This window comes from Artemia franciscana, chromosome 16 (assembly GCF_032884065.1).
Source record: "Artemia franciscana chromosome 16, ASM3288406v1, whole genome shotgun sequence".
Classification (NCBI taxonomy): Eukaryota; Metazoa; Arthropoda; class Branchiopoda; order Anostraca; family Artemiidae; genus Artemia; species Artemia franciscana.
Genome location: NC_088878.1, coordinates 18,587,066 through 18,610,464, shown reverse-complemented (window position 1 = coordinate 18,610,464; position 23,399 = coordinate 18,587,066). Strand labels below are relative to the sequence as shown.

General features: G+C 34.4%; 1 protein-coding gene across 1 annotated transcript in view; it reads left to right on the top strand.

Annotated features, from left to right (window-relative positions):
- LOC136036779 (glycoprotein-N-acetylgalactosamine 3-beta-galactosyltransferase 1-like) overlaps positions 1 to 23,399 on the top strand; it is a 48,972-nt gene that overhangs the window by 15,978 nt on the left and 9,595 nt on the right. The window contains exons 4-6 of the mRNA XM_065719106.1: positions 9,051 to 9,158; positions 16,399 to 16,553; positions 19,752 to 19,877. Coding sequence (XP_065575178.1) covers positions 9,051 to 9,158; positions 16,399 to 16,553; positions 19,752 to 19,877 — 389 coding nt within the window. The remainder of the gene's footprint in view (positions 1 to 9,050; positions 9,159 to 16,398; positions 16,554 to 19,751; positions 19,878 to 23,399) is intronic.

The window sequence follows — 23,399 nt, the reverse complement described above, 5'->3', positions numbered from 1 at the left end:
CATCGTCGTGTCCACACGTCCCATGAGTTACAAAAATTCTCCCAGTAATGGGTTAAATTGCATAGTGACGCAGAATACCATCGCAGGAGGATCCTCTATAGGAGGACAGCTGCGGTAGGGTGTAAGATCCAGATCTATGGACGATAGACTAAAAAAAGGGTTGCCTCAACCCTTTCGGGGAACTTGCAAGACTGGGGACCTTGCGGTCAACTCTATTCCCCCTTGAGGAGTAGTGCCCCTCGAGGAATTTATAGCCTAGTAAACGAAAAAGCATTCGCAAGGAATTCTGATTAATAGATAATTCTTTTAGGCTCGGTCTGTTTCGACGGGTGTTTTTGGACTAAAAAGCTCTTCCTATCGAATTTATCTACTATTGGTTGCCTCCCCTTAGTGGCATAAGATTTGTAGGCATGAATTATGAATGTGATTTTTGAAAAATGGGAAGTACCTAATGGTTTTAGGAAAGCCTTAATAAAACCACTGTATAAGAAAGGGGATAAGAGTCCATGTCGTAATTATCGATGCATTAGTCTGGCCTCTGTTGGTAGATAATTACTTAAAAATATGATACTTTTTAGTCTGAGAAACACTGCAGACAAATTTTTAAGAGAAGATTAGTGCGGTTTTAGAAAAGGTAGAGGATGTGCCGACCAAATTTTCACTCTCAGGTTTATAATTAACAAGTGGCTGAGCTGTCAAACACCTTTGGTCCTCAGTTTTATAGATTATGAGCAAGCATTTGATTCTATTGATAGAAGAGCTTTAGCTAAAGTATTATCCTTGTATGGTATATCATACAAATACATTAAGGTGATAAGTGCTATGTACGAGAATAACAATGCTGTTGTTAAAGTAGGAAATGAAGTTAACAGCTGGTTTTGCATTAAATCAGGAGTTAAGTAGGGTTGTTTTCTATTTCCCTTTATATGGATCATTTTGATGGACTTTGTCTTAAGGAGCAAAGGAAAGGCAATGTGAGACCAAGGAATCAAATGGGCAGGAAAAAATCTCCTTGACTTAGATTATGCTGATTATTTAAGCATCCCAGATGAAAGTGTGAGGCAAATGAATGAACTTTTAAAGGTTTTACGAGTTCAGGGTGCTAGAATAGGTTTGAAAATTATTGTTAGGAAGACTAAGTCACTAAGGCTAGGAATAAGCGAAGATGAAAAGGTTACGTTGGGTAACAAAAAGATTGATCAGGTGGGCGACTTCACTTACTTTGTTTGCATTATTAGTAAAGACGGTGGGAGCAGTGAAGATGTTAAAAGTGGAATAGCCAAGGCTCAGGTTTTTTTTCACAGTAAAAAAAGTTTGGAAGAATAATAGGAAGATAAGTCTGCAAACCATGATTAGAATGTTGGAAGGTACAGTAATGGCAGTGGTCAAATATGGCTCTGATGTATGGGCGCTCCAAAAAGCGGATGAATATTTACCAGATGTTTTACAGAGAAATTGGCTAGGGATTGTTCTGGGTACCCGTCTGACTGACCGTATTTCAAACTGTAGGCTGTAAGAAAATGGGGGGTTCAATCCGGCTTTCTAGAGCTATAATAAAATAAAGGTTGAGATGGCTAGGGCACGTTCTGGGGATAAAGGATGACAGATTGCCGAAGATTTCGGCAAACCTTCTAGGGCTAAACATGTCGTCCTCGTCTAGGGTGGGAGGATGTCATAAAGAAAGATTTAAAGGAAATGGAAACTTCTAGGGAGGGTGTAAAGAGGGAGGCTTTGAATAGATTGCGATGGAGGAGGAGCGTGCGTAGCTGTGTTGATCTTCAGCGGTTTGGTGCTGAGGTGAGCTGTTAGTAGTAGTAGTAGATACTAAAACGACATCAAAATTGAAAATTCTTATAAGTTATTGCCCCATTTCCACCTTAAGCGAGGTCAGAGGGGAGTTAAAGCCCCCTTTTTTCCTATTCGCCTACTCTTTGTGCTTCATTCCAATTTCACACCTGGGACCTCACATATGAATTCAATTTGGGCTCTTTTAGTTTCAACATGACTTCAGAGTTGGGGTAATTTTACTTTAAAAGGATGTTTTTGCTGTAAGTGTCTTCTTTTCTTATGGACAAAAGAGTGTAAATCTGAACTGAAGAATTTCTTCAAATTCCCTTTAAGATCTCTCTTGACTCAAAGTTTTACTTTCATCCGCAGCTTCTCCTTTCAGTGCTGGTGAATGCAGTGAGAACATCAAAAGATTGTCATTTTTACCTTCATTCTTAAATTGTACAAATCCAGTACATTTTAAAAAAGAAAGAAAGAAAGAAAACATGGAAATTAAGAATTAGAACAAAAGAGAGCAAATAGGAAAACCTTCAATCATAACCTCGTTTTTGATTGCTGTAACTCTGAAAGAATCATAATTTCACTTTGACTAAAAAGCTATTGAATAAAACAGAAAATTTGATTTAATCACATTGGTTATCAAGACTATAATGGTCCAAAGAAACGTTACGCAGCTGGTTCCATGGCACTGGCTACAAAAAATAGTTCAGAAAAGGTTACTTTTTTTGCAAGTGCATTAAAGGCTATCACAGTCATCTTTACAGTGCAGTGAATCAGTTTGAGAAGGATTCCAGGAGAAGGCAATAAATCAGTCATAATGGGTACATATCCGTCTGACGAAAGTTTCCATCACCATTCTTCAGGTATTAGAGGTGTTGCTGAGAGCAATAATGCAATCATTTGAAAATAAATACACTGATAGTGGTACTTTGCAGCAGAAGGTATGGGCAGTAAAGCGTTCGAGGCGGACTAAACTAGCCGCACTGGCTACTTTTGATTTAAACAGACATTGTCGGAGTTCAGGTAAGGATTCGCTGGATCAAGCTCTGTACAAACGTAGACAGCCGTTTTAATCTACCACAACTAGTTCTTCCTTCTCCACTGAAGAGCAGCAAAGCATTTGACTGCATTAAAAAACCTGGCACCAGCTGTGGCGTTCAATATTGAAGCTTTGCCAACACCGTGCAATAAAGAACTATTATCATATCCTGAAAAGGCGTGGACGAACAAAATCTGTTCGTCCACGCTATTATCAGAGTTACCTCCGATAGTAGCTTCATCTTCAAGTAACAGATGTCAAAAATCTTTAAAGAGTCTGCAGGAGCTCCAATCTGGAAATAAATAGGTGGTTGCTGGGGTCTTACATATTGTATCAGCAAGACCAACAAGTCAGTATCATTTCATACCAAACCGGTCTCCCTCTTCTCGGCTGAAGCCAGTGCCATTTTTGCTATTAGAACGTCTGCATCACCTTTGACTTCGTCTGCATGACAACCGACTTACACATTTTTCACATTCGACTCATTATCTGATTTGGAAAGAAACTCTTTTTTCTTCCAAGCGAGCTTCGTGGCAGAAGTGAAGCTTATGGTAGGCTACTGTCTGTTTTCCTTTTGCTCACTTTCAATGGGCGTGATCTTGGATGGTCGGCCCAGTTGCATAGCCGTCAAAAATAAAGTTAGTTAATGCGAAATACTTCTGTGAAAAATCTACATAAGAAGAACCTACCTGTCCTAAGTGAGTAAAGTGCCCCATCCTACCGAATGTAGTATCCAACCATTATCCACGACATAGTGATATGTTTATGTTGGCATTAGTTGAACCTCGCATTTTTCTTGCTTCCATAAATCAGCCACAAGTGCAGCCTTATCTGCCATACAAATGGCTTCAAGAGACTCGAATAGGGCAGGTGAGAATGTCGATAGCTCGTACTTGAGTGTATCAGCCGGATTCAAACCATCTGTTGATGCTAAAGCACAGATCAGTTGAAATAATAGTGAAGTAACTGTTTGAATGACTTCATCGTTTGCCAGTGGTGAATACATTGTGGTAAAATTTACTGCACAATCTTTCCTGGAATGAATATGAAAAGATGCATTTACCTGCCATTGAATGAAATTAGATGGCACAGTCTATATTTGTTTGGGGTTTGAAGTTAAGGTAGTGGTCACCTCGCGCTGGATATATATTGGGGAAGAGGGGTGTTTGTGAAAGGGGAAATCTTGACGAAATCTGGTTGGGAATAAAAGAGAAGGATCATCAGTTCATATTTGTTTGTTTTTTTTAAGATTAAGTTTCAATAAAACACTGTTCGGATTAAAACATTCCATAATGGTATTTTTTTTTACCTAATCGCCTGGCTTAGGATGGAAATGAGTTAATATTTACAAAAATGTTTCGGTTCTGATGTCTTTTTTGTTCTCCCCGGACTGAGATTAATAGAAAACAACTTTTTTTCCAGAAAATATTGAAAAAAGTAAAATTCGAGATTTTCTCTTCTTTTCCTTAGGGTATTTCCGCACAGGCAATTTCTGCACAGGCAAATTTATGTATGTTATTAAGCGACTTTTTTTTAGCATTCCAAAGCCAAATTATTTCTGTTGCTCAAATATTGAGGTTTACCCCTTTTTTCTAGTTGAAAATTCTTAAATAGCCAGTCGGATAAAAACCCATATTAAAAAACAAATAACATCTCCTTCATTTTGTCCCTGTGGCCGAAATGGGTTTATATCTCCTGCTTTGTTCTTCAATCCTTGTCAGAAAAACTCATATTACACAATTTAAACACTTTCCAACTTCAATATTATTTGAATTCAAGAACACAAAACTCCAAAAACTCCAGATTCTGGTGTCAAAGTGCGCAAAACCCCCAGAATGCCTGACCGTTGGGTTCCTGGGATAGTTTGAATGAGGTTAGAAGAAAAAATATTGCTTAATGCAAAGTTTTCGCAAAAAGTCAGGTTTACCTTTTTTGTATTCTTATCTAGATTAAATAAAAAAAACTAGTTTTTTTAACTGAAAGTAAGGAGCGACATTAAAACTTAAAACGAACAGAAATTACTCCGTATATGAAATGGGTTGTCCCTTCCGCAGTCCCACGCTCTTTACGCTAAAGTTTTTCATTGTTTTAAAAAGTAGAATTGTGGCAAAGAGTCAAACTTTAGCGTAAAGAGCGTGGGACTGCGGAAGGGACAACCCATTTCATATACGGAGTAATTTCTGTTCGTTTTAAGTTTTAATGTCGCTCCTTACTTTCAGTTAAAAAAACTAGTTTTTTTTATTTAATTTCTGAACGTTTTTGAATTAATGCATTTTTGATTTTGGCTCTCCGCACATAAATTATTGAAATGAAATTAGTATATTAATTTTTTTTTTGGCTAAATGGCTTTCTCTTAGTTTTGATCTGACGATTTTGAGAAATAAGGGGTGGGGAAGGAGGCCTTGCTGCCCTCCAATTTTTCGGTTACTTAAAAAGGCTACTAGAACTTTTAATATTCAACGAACGTTTTTATTAGTAAAAAATATACGTAACTTAAGAATTAACTTACGTAACAAACTTTTATATTCTTATATTTTTATTATGTGTACGAGGGGGTTTGTACCCTCGTTAATACCTCGCTCTTTACACTAAATCGTAAGTTTTGTCCCAATTCTTTAAGAATGACCCCTGAATCAAAAAGGCCGTAGAATAAATAGTTGAAATCACTAAAAATATTTTAGCATCAAGAGCGAGGTATCTATCTCCTCCTAAATACCTCGCTCTTTATTCTAAAGTATTTTTAGAACCCCTCATATGCGTAATAATCTCTGTTCGTTTTAAATTTCAATGCTATTCCTTACTTTCATTTGAAAAAACGTTTTCATGTTTATTTTTTCACTGTTTTTTTTATAGTAATGCTAGAAAATCCTGCGCCCTTTTCATTGAATTTTTCTTCCCCCGTGACATATTCCTCAAAGGAAAGATCCTCCCACAAAGCCCTCTCCCATCAACCCCACCCCCCAAACCAAAAAATCCCCATGAAAACGTCTGTACACTTCCCAATAACCATTACTATATGTAAACACTGGTCAAAGTTTGTAACTTGCAGCCCCTCCCTCAGGGATTGTGGGGGAGTAAGTCATTCCCAAAGACATAGTTATTATGGTTTTCGACTATGCTGAACAAAATGGCTATCTTAAAATTTTAATCTGTTGACTTTTAAAAATGAGCATGGGAGGGGGCCTATTTGCCCTCCAATTTTTCGGTCACTTAAAAAGGGCACTAGAACTTTTCCTTTCCGTTAGAATGAGCCCTCTCGCGACATCCTAGGACCACTTGGTCGATAAGATGACCCCTGGGAAAAAAAAAAAATAAATAAATAAACACGCACCCGTGATTTGTCTTCTGGCAAAAAATACAAAATTCCACATTTTTTAGATAGGAGCTTGAAATTTTTGCTATAGAGTTCTCTGATATACCGAATGCGATAGTGTGATTTTCGTTAAGATTCTATGACTTTTAATGGATGTTTCCTCCTTTTTTCCAAAATAGGGCAAATTTTCTCAGGCTCGTAACTTTTGATGACAAAGACTAAATTAATTGAAACTTAATATTTAGAATCAGCGTAAAAATTCGAATCTTTTGATGTATCTTTTAGTATCAAAATTCCGTTTTTTAGAGTTTCGTTTACTATTGAGCCGGGTCGCCCCTTACTACAGTTCCTTACCACGAACTGTTTGAAAAGAAAATAATTCGGTATTTCGAGGCTTCTGACATTATTACTCCTTTGCGGAAGTTAGGCTCAAAATTGAAAAAGGATTATAGTTTTTCTCTGGGCCCCTTCCACCTCTTAGTTCGTTTATTTTCCCGTTAGTTTTCACCTGTTTTCGCTTTATAGTTGTGTTATCTCTTAGCAGTAGTTATGGTTGTGGTATATATGTTTTATCGCTCGTATAGTTGTGTTATTTTCAAATTATACTCCATAATAGAGAGGCTCCGAACACCCAGCATTGTATATTAAGCTCTTAATTTGACGTTTTTTTCTAACGTGACCAGATTCGTCCTGCGCCCTTTTCATTGAATTTTTTTCCCCCATGGCATATTTCTCCAAGGAAAGATCCTCCCACATAGCCCCCTCCCTCAACCCTACCCCCAAAACCAAAAAAATCCCCCTGAAAACGTCTGTACACTTTCCAATAACCATTATTATATGTAAAGACTGGTTGAAGTTTGTAACTTGCAACCCCTCCCCCAGGGACTGTGGGGGAGTAAGTCATCCCTAAAAACATAGTTATTATGATTTTCGACTATGCTAAACAAAATGGCTATCTCAAAATTTTGATCCGTTGACTTTGGGAAAAAAATGAGCGTGGGAGGGGGCCTAGATGCCCTCCAATTTTTTTGGTCACTTAAAAAGGGCACTAGAACTTTTCATTTCCGTTAGAATGAGCCCTCTTGCGACATTCTAGGACCACTTAGTCGATACGATGACCCCTGGGGAAAAAAAAAAAAAAAAAACAAAAAAACAAACAAATAAACACGCACCCGTGATTTGTCTTCGGGCAAAAAATGCAAAATTCCACATTTTTGTAGATAGGAGCTTGAAACTTCTACAGTAGGGTTCTCTGATACGCTGAATCTGATGGTTTCATTTTCGTCAAGATCCTACGAATTTTAGGGGGTGTTTCCCCCTATTTTCCTAAATAAAGCAAATTTTCTCAGGCTCGTAACTTTTGATGGCTAAGACTAAACTTGATGAAACTTATATATTTAAAATCAGCATTAAAATGCGATTCTTTTGATGTAGCTATTGATATCAAAATTCAATTTTTTAGAGTTTTGGTTACTATTGAGCCGGATCGCTCCTTACTACAGTTCGTTACCACGAACTGTTTGATAGTAATTTTTTTTTCTCAGTCAAGTTGGATTTTATTAAAAAAACAAAACTAACAAAAGGAACAAAACAAAAATTCAAAAGAAAAATTGTTTTTTCAGATGGAACTGCAAAACTTGAACTTAAAACGAACAATAATTATTGCTTTTCAGTGTAGGGAACACAAATTTATAAAACTAGCTTAAATAAACTGCTTCATGGTAATTTTCAACATTTGTTAAATTATGTATAGCTTGGGGGTTTACTGAAAACAAGTAACATAAAAAAGGATGTGGTTGAAGGAGATAAAAAGACCATACTAAGCCTGGATCAAATGAAAGACTAATTTATAAGGCTTCCAATTGTCTTGCCGAAGGAACGATATTAAAAACTCATGTTACACAATTTAAATACTTTCCTACTTCAAAATTATTTAAATTCAAGAACACAAAGCTCAAAAACCAGTTATTTTTGCCAAGGGAGAACTTCAAGTTATGATGTGAGTTCTCGAGGTAAGTCTATAGCCCTTAGACTTTCCCTGGTTACTCTATGTATTTCTACAACTTAGTCATACAATATTAAGTTTGAAAACAAAAGAATAACCGTTCAATTGATTGGGCTCAACTTGCAAAAGGTGAATAACAGTAACTAAATTTGAGCCATACAAAACATCCTGAAATGCATTGTTTATCTAATGTGGAGAAATTTCCTAAAGTGCTTTATGTTCTTAATTTCACTGTCACTTCAGTTATGCTTCAGTTTTCCTAGAAAATGATATTTTATGTTTTCATGAAAGCAATACAGTTCTATAACTACAGGATAGGCAAATAAACATTCAAATGGGGGTAGGTCTATTTTATTTTGACAGTAAAAACACGTACAAAAGTACTATTGTCTACATTTATTCTACTGGAAAAAAGGATACCTAGCTATAGGAAATTATCCAAAGTAATTTCTTATGAGCTAGTTTTGTAGATGTATATCGCAGACTGCAAATCAATCCTTTTTCTTCCTTTTAAGTTTCAATTTTTCTATAAAAAAAAATTGGATTTTTGTATAGATTTCTGACAAAAACCTAAATAAATCGTAGCTCCGAGACACTTTTAAGGGGAGGGGGGGTAAATTTAATACATCTTACTAAAATAAACACCCTTGGCTTTTCGACTAGGGTGAGTTCCCATACCAACGAATTTTTTGTTAGGAGGGGGGGGGGGGTATTTGACAAAATTAAAATCTTTGAACCAGCTTGAACGGGGAAGACTGTTCGCTAGTGTGTCAGCCTCAGTTGGCTTATCGCTTTGATGACCTCATAGCAGTTTGTAGGAATAGCACTGGAAATGCTAGTCTGAATAACCCAACATACGTAAATCCTCTTTCCTTCAATCTGAGAAAATTATTTTTGACTTCTAGGCTACATTTTAAGTAAGGAAGCACTCAGAAGATTTGCAACAATAGCCCTCAAAAACCAGTCAATGTGTGATGTTAAGGCGACGAAAGGATTGGAAGACATAAACATCGGTAAAAAATCACTAAATTTTTGCTGCATTAAAAGAGCCTAAGAAAATAATATCTCACTTACGGCCCTTTATTTTTGCAAGACAATAAACAAAAAGGCGTAGAAATCTAAGTTGATCAGCATCTCTAGTGTTTTATTTCTTTTTTTTTACAAAACAAGTACTAATTTTGCGACAGAGTTTAGAAGTAAATTATACTGGAAGATTTTCATCAAGAAAGTAACTGAACAACGTTGAACCTTAGTAAGAGTACAAAAATCTGACATATGAGAAAAAGGCTACTCCCTTTATTCACTAAACTTTCAACATATTATGGTCATTAACTATACTATCATTAAAACACATGTCTGAATTTAGAGCAAAGACTAGGGAGTTTGCCCACCACATTTACAAGAGAAAATCTTTCCGTTAATAGTTTTAACACTGCTCTTTACGTTTATTTCAAAAAATGTTCGATCAAATAGATTCATTCGTCAATAGTAAATTATACTATTCTGGGAAATTCCACACGTAAACGGGCTCAAACTCTGCTCTCCGTTTTTCCTTTGTATTTATCGTATAACAATGCCTCAAGAATGATGCTCACCCATGAAGAAAGTGACAATCAGGAGGGGTGGGAATCTGATATTCCAAAAGTGAATTTCATTTAAATTTCATGTCAAAGAGGGATTCTTTGGGAATATCTTCTCTTTACCGATTCTTCCATATCTCCCACCTTTCTTTACCTTATTTTACAAGCTTCAGTCTACAAAAAATAATTTTTGGTCAGGCTTTACATAATATCCAGGACAATTCTATACATAAAGGAGCTCCACAAATTTTGATGTCCATGTTGTTTGTCTCCATCTTTTTATTTTTATCTGGTCTACATCGTTCGCATTTTTGCTCAGAAAATGTGAACTTGATTGTTTGAGACTTTCTATAATTTTGCTGAAGAAGGGAAGTAGTCATCCACCCGAAATATCCGTTTTGTTTCATCTAAACTTTTCGTTGGCCTTATAAACTGGGTTTCCACTTCTTATGAAAACCATAGTAAAACCCACATCTTAAATGTGAAATGGTCATCCTATTTTGTTCAACCTACGCATTCTTGTTGCTTCCCAAGATATTAGAAGACTTGGCGCAAATATTGACCCCCATTTTTCGAGAACCGTTTCCAGACGAAACAAGACTGCCAAAAATCAGGGGTTCTATTGATGCCAAGTACACCGAATTCTTACAGTAGGACAGACCCATTGGTTCAGGTCTAAGTAGAAAAGTAAAATGGGATACCTGTTTCCAAAAAGTATGTCCCTAATAAAATTTATTTCTGCTGTGATGTGAGAATCAGAGCAACTGTTTAGGGAACGATCGACGAGATAGGTTACAACCTCTAAAACACTGTATCTAAAATCGAAAACATCTAAAACGCTGTAACAAATATCCAAAAAACACCTTGAAAATTGGGCGTCAGATTCATATTTCTTGAAACCAATTATTGTGGATGTTAGATGGATGATGTAATGTCACTATGGAATTATAGGGGAAATGAACTGAGGTCTTTTTCTAGATCACCTTAAAATATATCATAGAAATTTAAAGTTTAACGTAGAAATTGAAATTGGAAATAAAATACCAATCATAGATGTGTTAATTATCCGAAGCATTGATAATTGATATTTTAATTAAAATTATTTTTAATTAATTAAATTGATTTTAAATCAAATCACCTCACACAAGTTAAAAGAGATATTGTAACGTCTCTCGTTGATTGTTCCCTAAACATTTCCTGTAATTCTCAAATCACAGCAGAACAAAACTTGATCAGGGATGTAATTTTGGAAACGGGCATCCAATTTTACTTATTAATAATACAATTAGCAATTAGACAATTAGCAATTATACAATTAGACTGTAAAGACACTCCCAAAAAATCAATGGTATTTTATACAATATGAGACTCCCGATAAGCCCCAAATATAATCTATCTCCCACACATCCAAAAAATCACTACAAATTTTAAAAAAAAGTTTGCACACAAAATAATCTGTAGGTAGCATTTATTAATAATTTTTAAAATTATGAATTTCCTAAAGATAAAACCCCAGTTATTTGTCAATCAGGGGTCTATTTAAATACAACGTGACTTTGGCAAACACTATTTAGGTAGAACCCAATAGAATTTAGAAAAACGCCTACAACAGCATAAGTATGATATAACCAAAGCTTTAAATTTTAATAGTACTAATACTTCTTTTGATTTTGCTTTAAGCAGCCATTTTGTAGATAACCCTAGCTGAAATACTTTTTGAAGAATCTGCCTTTGTTAGCAATGACATAGGTATAAAACAAGTTGTTCGTGAAGCAATTGAAATCATACTAAAAATAAATAAATAATATTTCCGTAAATAGGGGGCTTAGGGATTACTCTGTAAACACTTTATACACAAATTTAATTAAAAACGATTTAAAAAAAAAATATTTAAAAACCACTAGTCACTAACACAGAAGAGACACAGACGCAGTTAACACAGTGTTAACTGCCAAAAAGGGAAGATTAGCAATGAGTGCATATTATTAATTATTTTTCTTTCACTTAAATGAATTGTCTTATTTCACTTCACTTTATTTATCAGTCCTGGTGGAATTTCGCTGAAGTACGGATGCTGGGACTGTTTCAAAATTTTTAATTTTAGTTTCAATGGTCACATTTTAAAGCAAGTCTCTTTTTTATTATATGTTTATGTTTTGCAGAGGACTGTCCTTGGATAAAAGGTCAAAATATTCATTCAAATATAGGAATCCACTGTCATGCGAAAATAATTCCCTATTGTTATTGTTGTTGATGTTTATGACGGAAAGGCAGTGTGGTCTTCGTCACCATTTACATTGTAACATATCCAAGTTGTATATTGTTAATATATAAGGTTTTTGCTGAGGAATCGTCGTATTAACTTTATTACACTCTCTCGTATGGAAATTGAAATTTCTAGTTCCTTATGTCCAAAGGCAAAAAACTATGCTTATTGGGTTGATAACACCCCCGACCGATAGGGCAAGGACTATATGTTCTGCTATGTGCCTATTGTAAACATATAAGGTTTTTATGGAAGACATATTTTTGAAGGAGGAGTATATTGAAGGAGGAGATATATTTTTGAAGGAGTATAAAATTTGAAGGAGGCTCATTTGATTTGAAATTAAAAATTCAAATCTCATTTTTAAGAGTCTAAAGTGATCGGAAGGTAACGAGCCCTCTCTCCTTAACACCCTTCTACCCCCAAAAGTACCCGATCAAAATAAGAAAAAAATGAGTATAGAAAACAAAAATAGGAATAAGAATAGAAAAACTAAAAAAAACAAGTAAAATGTAAATTAATATGCAAATTAAGATTAAAACGAGCCAAAAATTTTTATTATCGAAGTATTGAAGAAAGAGTAAAACCCAAAATGAACAGAAATTAAATAAGCAATCATAGCAAACAAACATACAATAGGTACTAATAGACCTATACTAATTGGTACTAATAGTATTCGAAAGAACTAATAAAATTAAACTCAATATTGGTTATATAAGGATATTAATTGCTGAAAGCTCATCAGTTCAAAATTTTATTTTGAATTAAAATTTCTAAGGCTCGTAACTTTAATGGGTAACTTATGATGGGTAACTCTAAGCTTGATGAATCGTATATATTTGGAATCAGCATTATAAGCTGATTCTTTTGATGTATCTACTGATGTTATAACTTTTTTTTTAGACTTTCGGTTGCTATTGAGCCGAGTCACTCCTTACTTACAGTTCGTTACCACGAACTGTTTGAAATGGGCTAAGTATCCGCAAAAAGTGGGGTAGGATCTGAAAAAAAAACTATACAAGGAAATGATTGAAAACAACTTGAAGCTAAGTTTTATTTTCAATGTTACAATCAGTACAAAAGATTGTAACATTGAAAATAAGTTTTGTAACATTGTTTTCAGTAAAGCGCCAATGACGCAGAAGGCCTTATGCACATACAGATAAGGAAGGGGGAGTAGCCAAACACGTATTTGTAGTGAATTTTGTTTGTTTTAAATTTGAGTTACATATTCAATTTAATTTTTGCTCGTTCTAAGATTTTTTTTATTCGTTTATATTGGTACCTGTTATGTGATTTTTTGCTAAGATTGTTTATTTAATTTATGTTCGTTTTGAGTTTCATTTATTCTTCAATAGTAATTTTTCTTCGTTTTGAGTCTGAATTATAATAGGTTCTAATCCGAAGTTTAATATGGTTTGTAGTTTTCCCTGCAAAAACCTCTTTTTTGGGAAAGTTTTTTTTTTAAATTAATTTAAAGAAAATGCCTATCTGTGGGGAAAAGCAATTTGCTTTTTTTTTCTGTTCACGCCCCTTTTTCATCTGAACATGGTTGATATTTCAAACTCATTTTTTTCTAAAACCCCATTTGTTTTTAAGTATTGCTTGCTTTCTTTAATTAAAACTCTTAAGTACTTAATCCTTACCATAGAACTTTTTCTTGAATATTTAAGACTAGAGACTGGGATTCAGGAGTAAGGTCTGTTTTTTATCGTATAAAATTCAAATCACCGAACTAGTGTTAATCTTTATAGCATATTTGAAGGGTAATAGTCATTTGAACATACACACATTATGCTAAATCGGATGACAGAATACAGAAAAACATAGAAAATTATTGTACGTATCTTCGTCACAAACCGATTGAACCTTTTTTTCAAAATCAACCTTTCAAAAAGGCTCTCTTAGCCCTGACTAAATGTAATTTTCAAGCCAACTGAGAAAAAAAATATATCTGTGGTGATACAAATCTATGCTTGGAAAGAAAAATATTTGATTTGGGCCTCCTTGTGCGGCTATAAGTTATAAACTGATAAAAGAAAGTGATTAAAGATGATAAGTTTTCAACCTATTCCTGGGCCCCTTTACATCCTCCTACTCCCAACATACACGTATATATGTGTTTTCCTTAGGCAAGTCAAATATTCTTAAGAGGTTCAAGCTTATCAGTGAAAAAAAAAGTTTGGGCTCCATGTTGGTTGCGGCGTCTGCCACAACCTAGTAAAGAGCAAACTCAAGCCTATAATAGCCGAAAATTAAAACGAAATGATGGGAGCCTTGCCCCTAAATTAAATTTTTGTGTACATAAGGCTCCACCTGGCCCATGGACTTCGGTTTAAAGTTCCAGTTTGTTCAAAAGGAAACAGTTTATGGGCTTCTTTTTCTTAACAATCTTCAGCTGAACTGATGTTTTTTCTTTTCCTGGGAAATAAGATCCTCTTGGCTCAAGAAAAGTCATATAAAAGCTTCAAGCCAATCATAAACAAAACAAAAAATTTAATATGCTCAGTTTTTGGGGGCCAGTGTAACAACCTAATTATCATTTTTTGTACTAAGTCCTATGAAATCAAATTTAAGAATGTAAGTTTGAAGTCGTTCAGGCCCGAAATTGATTCTTTTATTGATTCACCTTTTTCGGGGAATCAATATTTTCTTATATGTATTGGACTCCTTTTTGCCCTATGATCTAGGGACGTTGGTTATAAGCTACCTTTCTGGGCACAATTTTTTTTTTTGGGGGGGGTGGGAATAGCCAATTACTTTTTTGGGAGGGGGAATAGCCTCAAACTAATTCTGTGAGGATCCAAAATTTTATTTCTTCTTTGTTCATTAAGGTCTTCTTGGCCTATTTACTTGCGCGTTTATGTTTAAAACTGAGCAGGAACAACAAATATTTTGGCAAATTTTTGGATCCTCTAAAACCCTCTCCCCTTCCAAAAAAAGATGCACGGTCTCTTTAGCCCAAGCAAAGGTCCTTAAAAGCTTCAATCCAATAAAAAAACTGTTTATTAGGTCACTATTCTGAGGGGCAGCCCATCCGTGTCCCTCAACTAAATTCTTGTACATTTTATATTCTTAAATTTTAAGAAAAAAGTTAGTCAACTTTTTTTAAGCCCATTTTCATCTACATCAGTTTTTTTGTGATTGGACTCCCTTGACACAAAGACTTTCAGATAGGAGTTTCAAGCGATTTGAGAAAAGGTTTCTGGTTCCAGTTTTGAGGTCTTCACACCTAACTTATTATTAATAAATATTTTTTTGTTTGATGAACTCATAGGTGTAAGTTTCAAGCCGTCCAGAAAGAAAAAAAAGTTTTTTTACGTGACATTTTTTGCGTTTTCTTTTCATTGGGGTCTTTTTTCCGTTGAATTAAGGAAACAATTCTTGAGTCGATTAAAAAAAAGATTTTAGCCCATTTTAGGTCCGTTTCTTGGGAAGACATTGCCCTCAAATTAAATTTTTCTTATTTTACGTGCCTCTTGACCGGGGGATTTACGGTTGAAAGTTTGAAATTCATAAAGAGATGCAAGGTGTTAGCTCATTTATGGGCTTTTTAGCACTATCACCTTTAGATCCTTTCCCTTCACATAAAGATGTGTGGTCCGCTTGGCTTAAGCACCTATCCAACGAAATATTCAAGTGAATATGGGAAAAAGGATTTGGACTACCATGTTTGAGGGGCTCAAAAATAAAAAATTGTTCGAAAAACTATCAAATTTCATTTTCAGGGAAACCAAAGTTTCGTCTGAATTTCTTCTTGTCCATTGGGGTTTTTAGGACCAGAGCCGATAAAAATATTTCTTGGAGACTTTTCTGGGGCCTCATTTTGAAAATAGCCAGATGCAATATCAAATCAACTTTTAAACCTCAACTGACTGTAAAATCTTGACTAAATACTGGAAAAGATGTATGATAATACGGAAAAATAGACGGAATGGTCTGTCCTGAACCCCTTACCATGGCCAGAATTTAGAAGCTGAGGTCTGACAACATATAAAAACAGCAAATTTCTACCAAAAGCTTAGGATAGGAAACAGATTTCTGTATTCAGCTGTTGTTTAGTAGTTATTTCATCTTCTGCACTATAAAATAAAGTTTGGTCAAACAAAAAAAAGTGCGTTTGACCGTTACAAAGTTTTAAAGAAGTTAAACAGATAAAAAACATAACATAAATATAGCATAAACAGCAACGAGGAAGATCGTAGTTTAAAAGATATTTACAACAGTTTAGTTGGAAAAAAAACCAGTCTTGTTTGATTCTAATATCGCAGAAAAACAATTAAGCTTCGGAGAATCGAAGAAAACCGAAATATTTGGACTTTTATTAGTGCATTTTTTTCAGAATCTTAATTAAAAGTTTTATCTTTTGTGTTTTTTCTTTTTATTTCATCCTTTTAAATTTTATAGCTTCATGTCTGAACAAAGTTGGAGTAACTCTGAAAGACTCAAGAGACGAAAAGGGAAAAGAAAGATTTTTACCGTTTAGCCCTGCGTTTCATATAGTGCCAGGCACCATTAGTGATCATTGGTACTACAGAAATATCTACTACAAAGCACATAAGGTAATAATTATTTCTAAACTGGAGCCTAAGGGTGAAAAAAAAAGAAAAAAAGGGCTCACAAGTTGAAACATAAAACAACTAGAGCTGAAATTGCGTCACAGAGTAGGAAAAGAAAAGAAATAAATTGAAAACATATTTCGATACAAGAACTGACAATAAGTGAAACTAAGACAAAGAAAAAGAAATGAAGCAGTCATATTAATTTTAGGACAGGTACTAGAGTCTCTTAGGATGCTCCGTGATAAAGGTGAAGAAAATTCTTTAAAATCCTCTCTCAGTGTAAATCCGTGAGTAAGTTCGAACAACTGAAGAGGTTAATTGGGTGGGGGGAATCTATTAGGTTTGTGAAAAAATTTGGTAGAACATCCACGATGCGGGATTGAAAATGATGGACATAGAATAATGCCAACAAATACTATATCTTCATTCTTTTAAGGTGAGATGGGACGCAGCTTTAAGGAGGAAGGACTATGGAGTCTTAGCTCCTTTTTTTAACCATCCAAAGGGAATACTTCTAAACCAAAAGATTTTGTTGCTAAGTTCAAAGAAAAGACGCAGATGACATCCTTTACTGGCACATTTCAATAACAGTCATACAAAGAATAAGCAAACATGCTGGGAGTTTATCCTTAAATAGTTATGCTTGGCTGATGATAAAAGAAAGACGCATATCCCACTTAAAACTATTTAGAGCAGTGGTACCAAGGATTTTGACATGTTAAGTCAAGATTTTGGGCATGATAGAGTCTGAATACATGAGTAGACTTTAGGAAGTTTAAAGAAAGTCTACTTTCATGCTTAGATTCTTGGTCGAGTACTAATTATGAGTTAGGATTTCAAGAGGTCACTTTTAATTTTTCCTAAGACATAGTTGGAGGATAAACAAGTCATCCATATTTTTCAATAATTAAGAGAACTCATTAAAAATTTTATAAACCATTATTAGGAGTAAAAAATGTTCGAACAAAGCTCCTTCAGGAAGTCCACAATAAACAGGGAGGGAATCAGAAAATATATTCTGTATTTTGACTTGTGATATATTCGTGCCAGAGAGAAATTCGTTTTATTAAATTCAACTTAAAAAATACAAAAAACAATATTATATCACAACAGAGAGCAGAGATGAGGAAAGATATTACAATATCTACTAACAGTTTAAGATAAATTCAAAGTTTTCCCATAATAAGTGCATCCGGATATTCCGGTCAACCAAGGCAAAAGCTGACCAGGTCAGCTAAGACTTGGTTTTGTCAAATATTTTTCTTTTCTTTACAGTTTGAGATCGTGAGGACTAAGTGAACAAGATAGCGTGGATAGGTTTGAACAGGGTGAACACAATAGGTGAACAAGATAGCTGGAAGTTTGTTTTAAATTAAGAAATTGGCAGACTTCTACATACCACCTAACTTTAACTTTCAGCCAGTCACAAAGACAGTCTTGGTATAGTTTGAAAATACTGGAGTATGGAGCGTACATTGGTGACACTCAAATTAGTAGAATTGTTCGGGGGAAACTGTTCTAAAACCATGTTTTAAAAAAACTTTGAATTTTACATGGTCTTATGCCTTGATTTGAAACAATTACTAAAGGTTCAACGATTTTGTTTCAATGGGTTGTGCACGAAGCAATTGGATATTCAAGGGCCTACTGCTTCAGCTTCTAAACCTTTGGGTTTTATTTATAACGTCAAAGGTAGAAAGGGTTTAACTTGAGCCAGTGAAAGGGGGGACTTTTTAATGAAGGAAGTGACACGTAATTTCCAATCAGCTCGCGGAGTTAGATTAATTATTGACGAGGTCTTCAACATATATTAATTTATCTGCATCACTTCTTGGGTTTATTAGAATATATATCTTCAACTTTGTTAAATAACGGTTACCATTAGAGAACTTTTTAACTCCTTTTTCTAAAAAAATAAAACACCTTAAGTACCTTATGAAACCTTGAAGAGAAAAAACCTTTTTATCAACATCATTTGTGCGATAAACAGGAGATCAATGTTTTCTATAGACTTAAGCTGGTTAGAATATACCAAGTTCCAATAATTGTAAGGAATTGCTTAACTTTTGCCGCATGAGATAAGTATAGGCTGAAATAGTAACTGCGTCCATTATATGTTTCAAGTTAAAAATGTTATAGATGAAGTTAAATCTCAAATTGTTTGTATTACGTCACCAAACATGAAAATTCTAGGATTTGAGTGTTATGCTTGTGCATAATCAAGACGCATATGTTACTTTTAACAAATTTTTTTTTGTCAGCATTTTTCTGATTAGGAGAAAAATAAGATCAGCATAAGAAAATTAGGTTAAAAAGACGTGATAAGAATGTACTTCGAATGGGTATCCGTATTATTTCGTCAAAGGGAGTTAAACGTGGAATTAAGATTCCAGTTGGATATAAAAGATTACGGACGAGAAAAAAAAACTTGCTAATTTTCTTACCGAGAGGGTGGTTTTCATATCTTAGTTTAATAGACTGGGAAGAAATTTTTAATCTTTAACATTTATGAGTTTTGAGGTTGTACATCGGCAATAGCGATAATATCTAAATTATAAATTTCTGACAAGAAGTCTAATTTATAAAGATTTTACGTTTTATGAAAATTTAAGACTCTCAGCTTTTCTTAACGAATCTTTATGAAATTTAAAAATACTAGTGAAGGCACTATTTGGGCTATACTCTGCCAAAATCTTGTATCTGTATTTTCCATGTTTTTAAGAAAGTCGCAAAATGGATTTTTTTTTTTTTGGAACGTGAGAATTGAATGAACGTTCTGAATTTTATAAACACATTATACATAGTCGGTTTCTTTCTCATCTTTGTCTACATTTTCTACTTGACGTGAACACTATTCTTCTTCACCCTATTGTGTCTGCATTTTAGCTCGATAAAACCTGTAGAATCCTGTTTACCTCCTGTAGTTAGTTACTAGGTTGTATATCAAAAATAGAGATGAAACATTTTGACTGTGCCGTTGAACTTGGCTGTGGTGAAATTAGGAAAGATCCATTCTTATCTTAATAAAATGGTTTTATGCAGACACTAGGTTTTAGCAGAACACAGCCGATTTTTACTGTTAAATTGTATGGAATCACAAAGGTATGGTTATAGTCAGCAGACATTTCATAGTTACAACTCAATTTCAATAATGATTCTGATGCTGCTTATTTAGGTGTATTTTTACTTACATTTCAGGGTGAAGAATGCTGTTCCGACACAATTATTTCATTCCATTATGTTTCACCGAATGAAATGTACATCTACAGCTATTTGCTCTACCAAGTCCGGATACATGGAAAAAGCCCCCCTATATTCCCTGAAGTAAGTGACAAAAAAAGTGATGATACCTTACTGCTTTTAAAAACAGCCATAAGGGATAAACCTGGAACAACTTGCCCCTCTAGACGTTATTAAACGCACATGGGTCTTGCGCAATACTATAGCGCACCTGTAACGGTATAATACACCCACGTAATAAGGGGTGTTTACTTTTGGCTGCTATGTAATAGGGAATGTTTACTTTTGATTGTTATGTAATAGGGAATGTTCTCTAAAAGACACTGGTGCTTGTTGCGCAATAGGGCTTGTTAAAGTCTGCTAGTCAAGCGGGAAACCCCTGGATGTAACTGAAGGGGGTCACACACGTGGGTGTTATGTAATGATGGTGCAAACGTGGGATATGATAAAATTTTACGTGATTTTAATAGATTTACTGGGGCTGACGTAATCATGCGTGACCTAATAGATTTATTTTAAATGATGCAATGGCAGCACAAATGTGGGGTGCTACACAAAGAAGGTGTACAGACGCGTTTTACATAATACTTTAAGATTTTTTTGGTCTTCGGGATTTAATTTTTTCTTTCAATGCGATTTTTTCTTTGGGATTTCATTTTCTTTCAAGGCGTTTTGTTTTGAGATTTCATCTTCTTCCAAGACATTTTTTAGGGAACCTTTGTAATCTAAAGATTTTTGCCTGCATTAGGATTTGAATATAAGACCAGAGATGTCTTAAATGACCAGACATGAGCCTTAACAATCTGGACCACCAAACTATTCATAATATTTTGATTCGAGGAATACTTTTTACATGACAACCAATTACACACAAGAAGAATCCCCTGTTCCCACATTCTAGAACAATTAGATTATTCACTTGTTACCAACCCTTTTCACATGAGATCACAAGCATCCCAGTGTTATTGATTTTTGCTCTGTTAGATACATTAAGGCAGGTTAATTTACATAGCACATGTTGCATAGCGTTGGTTTGAGATATTTCGTTGCGTAAATAATTACACATTAAGGTTTTATCCAGGAATAAGAAATCTAGAGAATGAAGGCTTTTGTACATGCAAGTTATACTAATACAAAAAAAACTTACAAGCATTATTAAAACATAGAAAAAGCAATTAAAACACAACAAACGAAAAAACGAAAAAAAGAAGAAATGAATTAAGAAAAGGTGGGAACCCTAGCAATCAATTCCAGAGAGGAGGGTTGTTATTAGAGATAAATTTAAGAACTATAAGGAGGTATTTTTGAGAGGTAGTAATGAAAATGTATCGATTCTATTACTCAATTGGATACACCTGCAAGAAAAAGAGACACATTTTTGCATTCGGTTATTTCTGAGAACTACTAATGAAAATGATACGTTTCTTTACGCCAAGGCTATGTATATTCACACCACCGTGAAAATATGTGGAAGCCCAGCCCATAAGGGATTCCAGAGGGGGAGGGTTGTTATTAGAGGTAAAGTATTATTTTACGGCTCAGTTCACGTTTTACGAGGCTCCTATAAGCAAAAATAATAAAAAAATATTTTTGCTAGAAGAAAGTTCAAAGATGCATGTGTGCTGTGGGACAGTGTTTTTGGCTGAAACAAATGTATATGTCAACCCTTTATTTCGTAGGACAAGCAGCAATCTTAAAAAACTAATGCGTTACATTACGGTATTACTGCCACTGAAACTCGAGGCTCAATATACTTATAGATTTTCAATGATTTTAAATCAATTGACTATCTAAGATTTTTCACACAATAACTTTTTGGACTTCTTTTATCTAGAATTGTTGTTTTGGACCACAGAATGGCTGAAAACCCAACTTTGCTATGGAGCTATCTTTTTGGCTAAAACAAATGTCTATGTTAACCGTTATTTTCTAGGACTAACTGTATCTTTAAAAACAAAGGTGGTACCGTACAGGATTACTGTCTCTGAAACTCAAGGCTCCATATGCATATTGATTTTTGATAATTCTAAATCCATTAACTAGCTCAGAATTTTCGAACAATAGCTTTTTTACCTTTTTTGGCTAGAATTTTGTTTTACACCACAAAATGGCTGAATACTCCACTTTGCTATGGGACAGTCTGTTTGGCTAAGATAAATGTCAAATAAACAAAACAAAATAAATGTGTATGTTAAACATTATTTTTTAGAACCACCTGCACCTTCTGAAACAAATACGCTACCATACGGCATTAATGTCTCTGAAACTCGAAGCTCAATATGCTATAGATTTTCAATAATTCTAAATTAATTAACTATCTCAGAATTTTCACACAATAGATTTCTGGACATCTTTTGGCAATAATTTTTGTTTTGCACCACAAAATAGCTCAAAAGGCCATTTTGCTGTAGGACAGTCTTTGTGGTTGAAATAAATGACTATGTTAACTGTGATTTTCTAGGACTACCTGCACCTTTAGAAAAAAATGCACCATCGTACAGCATTACTGTCTTTGAAACTCGAGGCTAAATGTGCGTATAGTTTTTGATAATTCTAAATCAATTAAATATCTCAGAATTCTTATACAATGACTTGTTGGACTTCTTTTGACTAGAATTGTAGTTTTACACCAAAAATGGCTGAAAAGACTACTTTGCTGTGGGACAGTCGTTTTGGCTAAAAATAAATGTTTTGTTAGCAGTCTATTTTGTAGGACTACCTGGAGCTTTAAAAAAGAAAGCACCATCGTATGGTATTGCTGCCTCTGAAACTCAAGCCTCAATATGTGTATAGATTTTTGATAATTCTAAATCAATTAACTATCTCAGAATATTCAAACAATAGAATTTTGTATTATTTTGGCTAGAATTATGTTTCGCATCACAAAATTGCTGAAAACTCCACATTACTGTGAGACAGTCTTTCTACCTAAAATATATTTCTATGTTAACCGTTATTTTGTAGGACTATCTGCACCTTCAGAAATGAATAGGATACCAAACGGCATTACTGCCTCTGAGACTTGAGGGTCAATACACGTATTGTTAATCGATAATTCAAAATACATTGACTACCTCAGAATTTTCACACAGTAGCTTCTTTGGACTTCTCTTGGTTAGAAGTCTTGTTTTCTACCACAAAAAGGCTGAACATACTGCTTTGCTGTCGGACAGTCTTTTTGACTAAAATGAATGTCTATGTTAATCGTGAAATGTTAACCTTTAGAAACCAACGCGCTACCGTACGGCATTACTGCCTTTGAAACAGGAGGCCTGATTTGTGTATAGTGTTTCGAATCTATTGACTATCTCATAATTCTCAAACAGAGCCAATGTATGTTGATTTTTATTTCCTGAAACTAATTGTATGTTAATTTTTTACTCATGAAACTTGCTGTATTTTTATCTTATTTTCATGAAATTGGTCTTATGTTGATTTTTCCTTCGTGAAACATGTTGCATATAGATTTTTTTCTTCATTTAACTTGTTTTATAGTATTTTTTTTTCTCCTCGTGAAGCTAGTTGTATATTTAAAAAAAAAATTGTTCATGAAAAATGTTGTATGTTGATAATTCCTTCGAGAAACCTGTTGCATATTGATTTTTT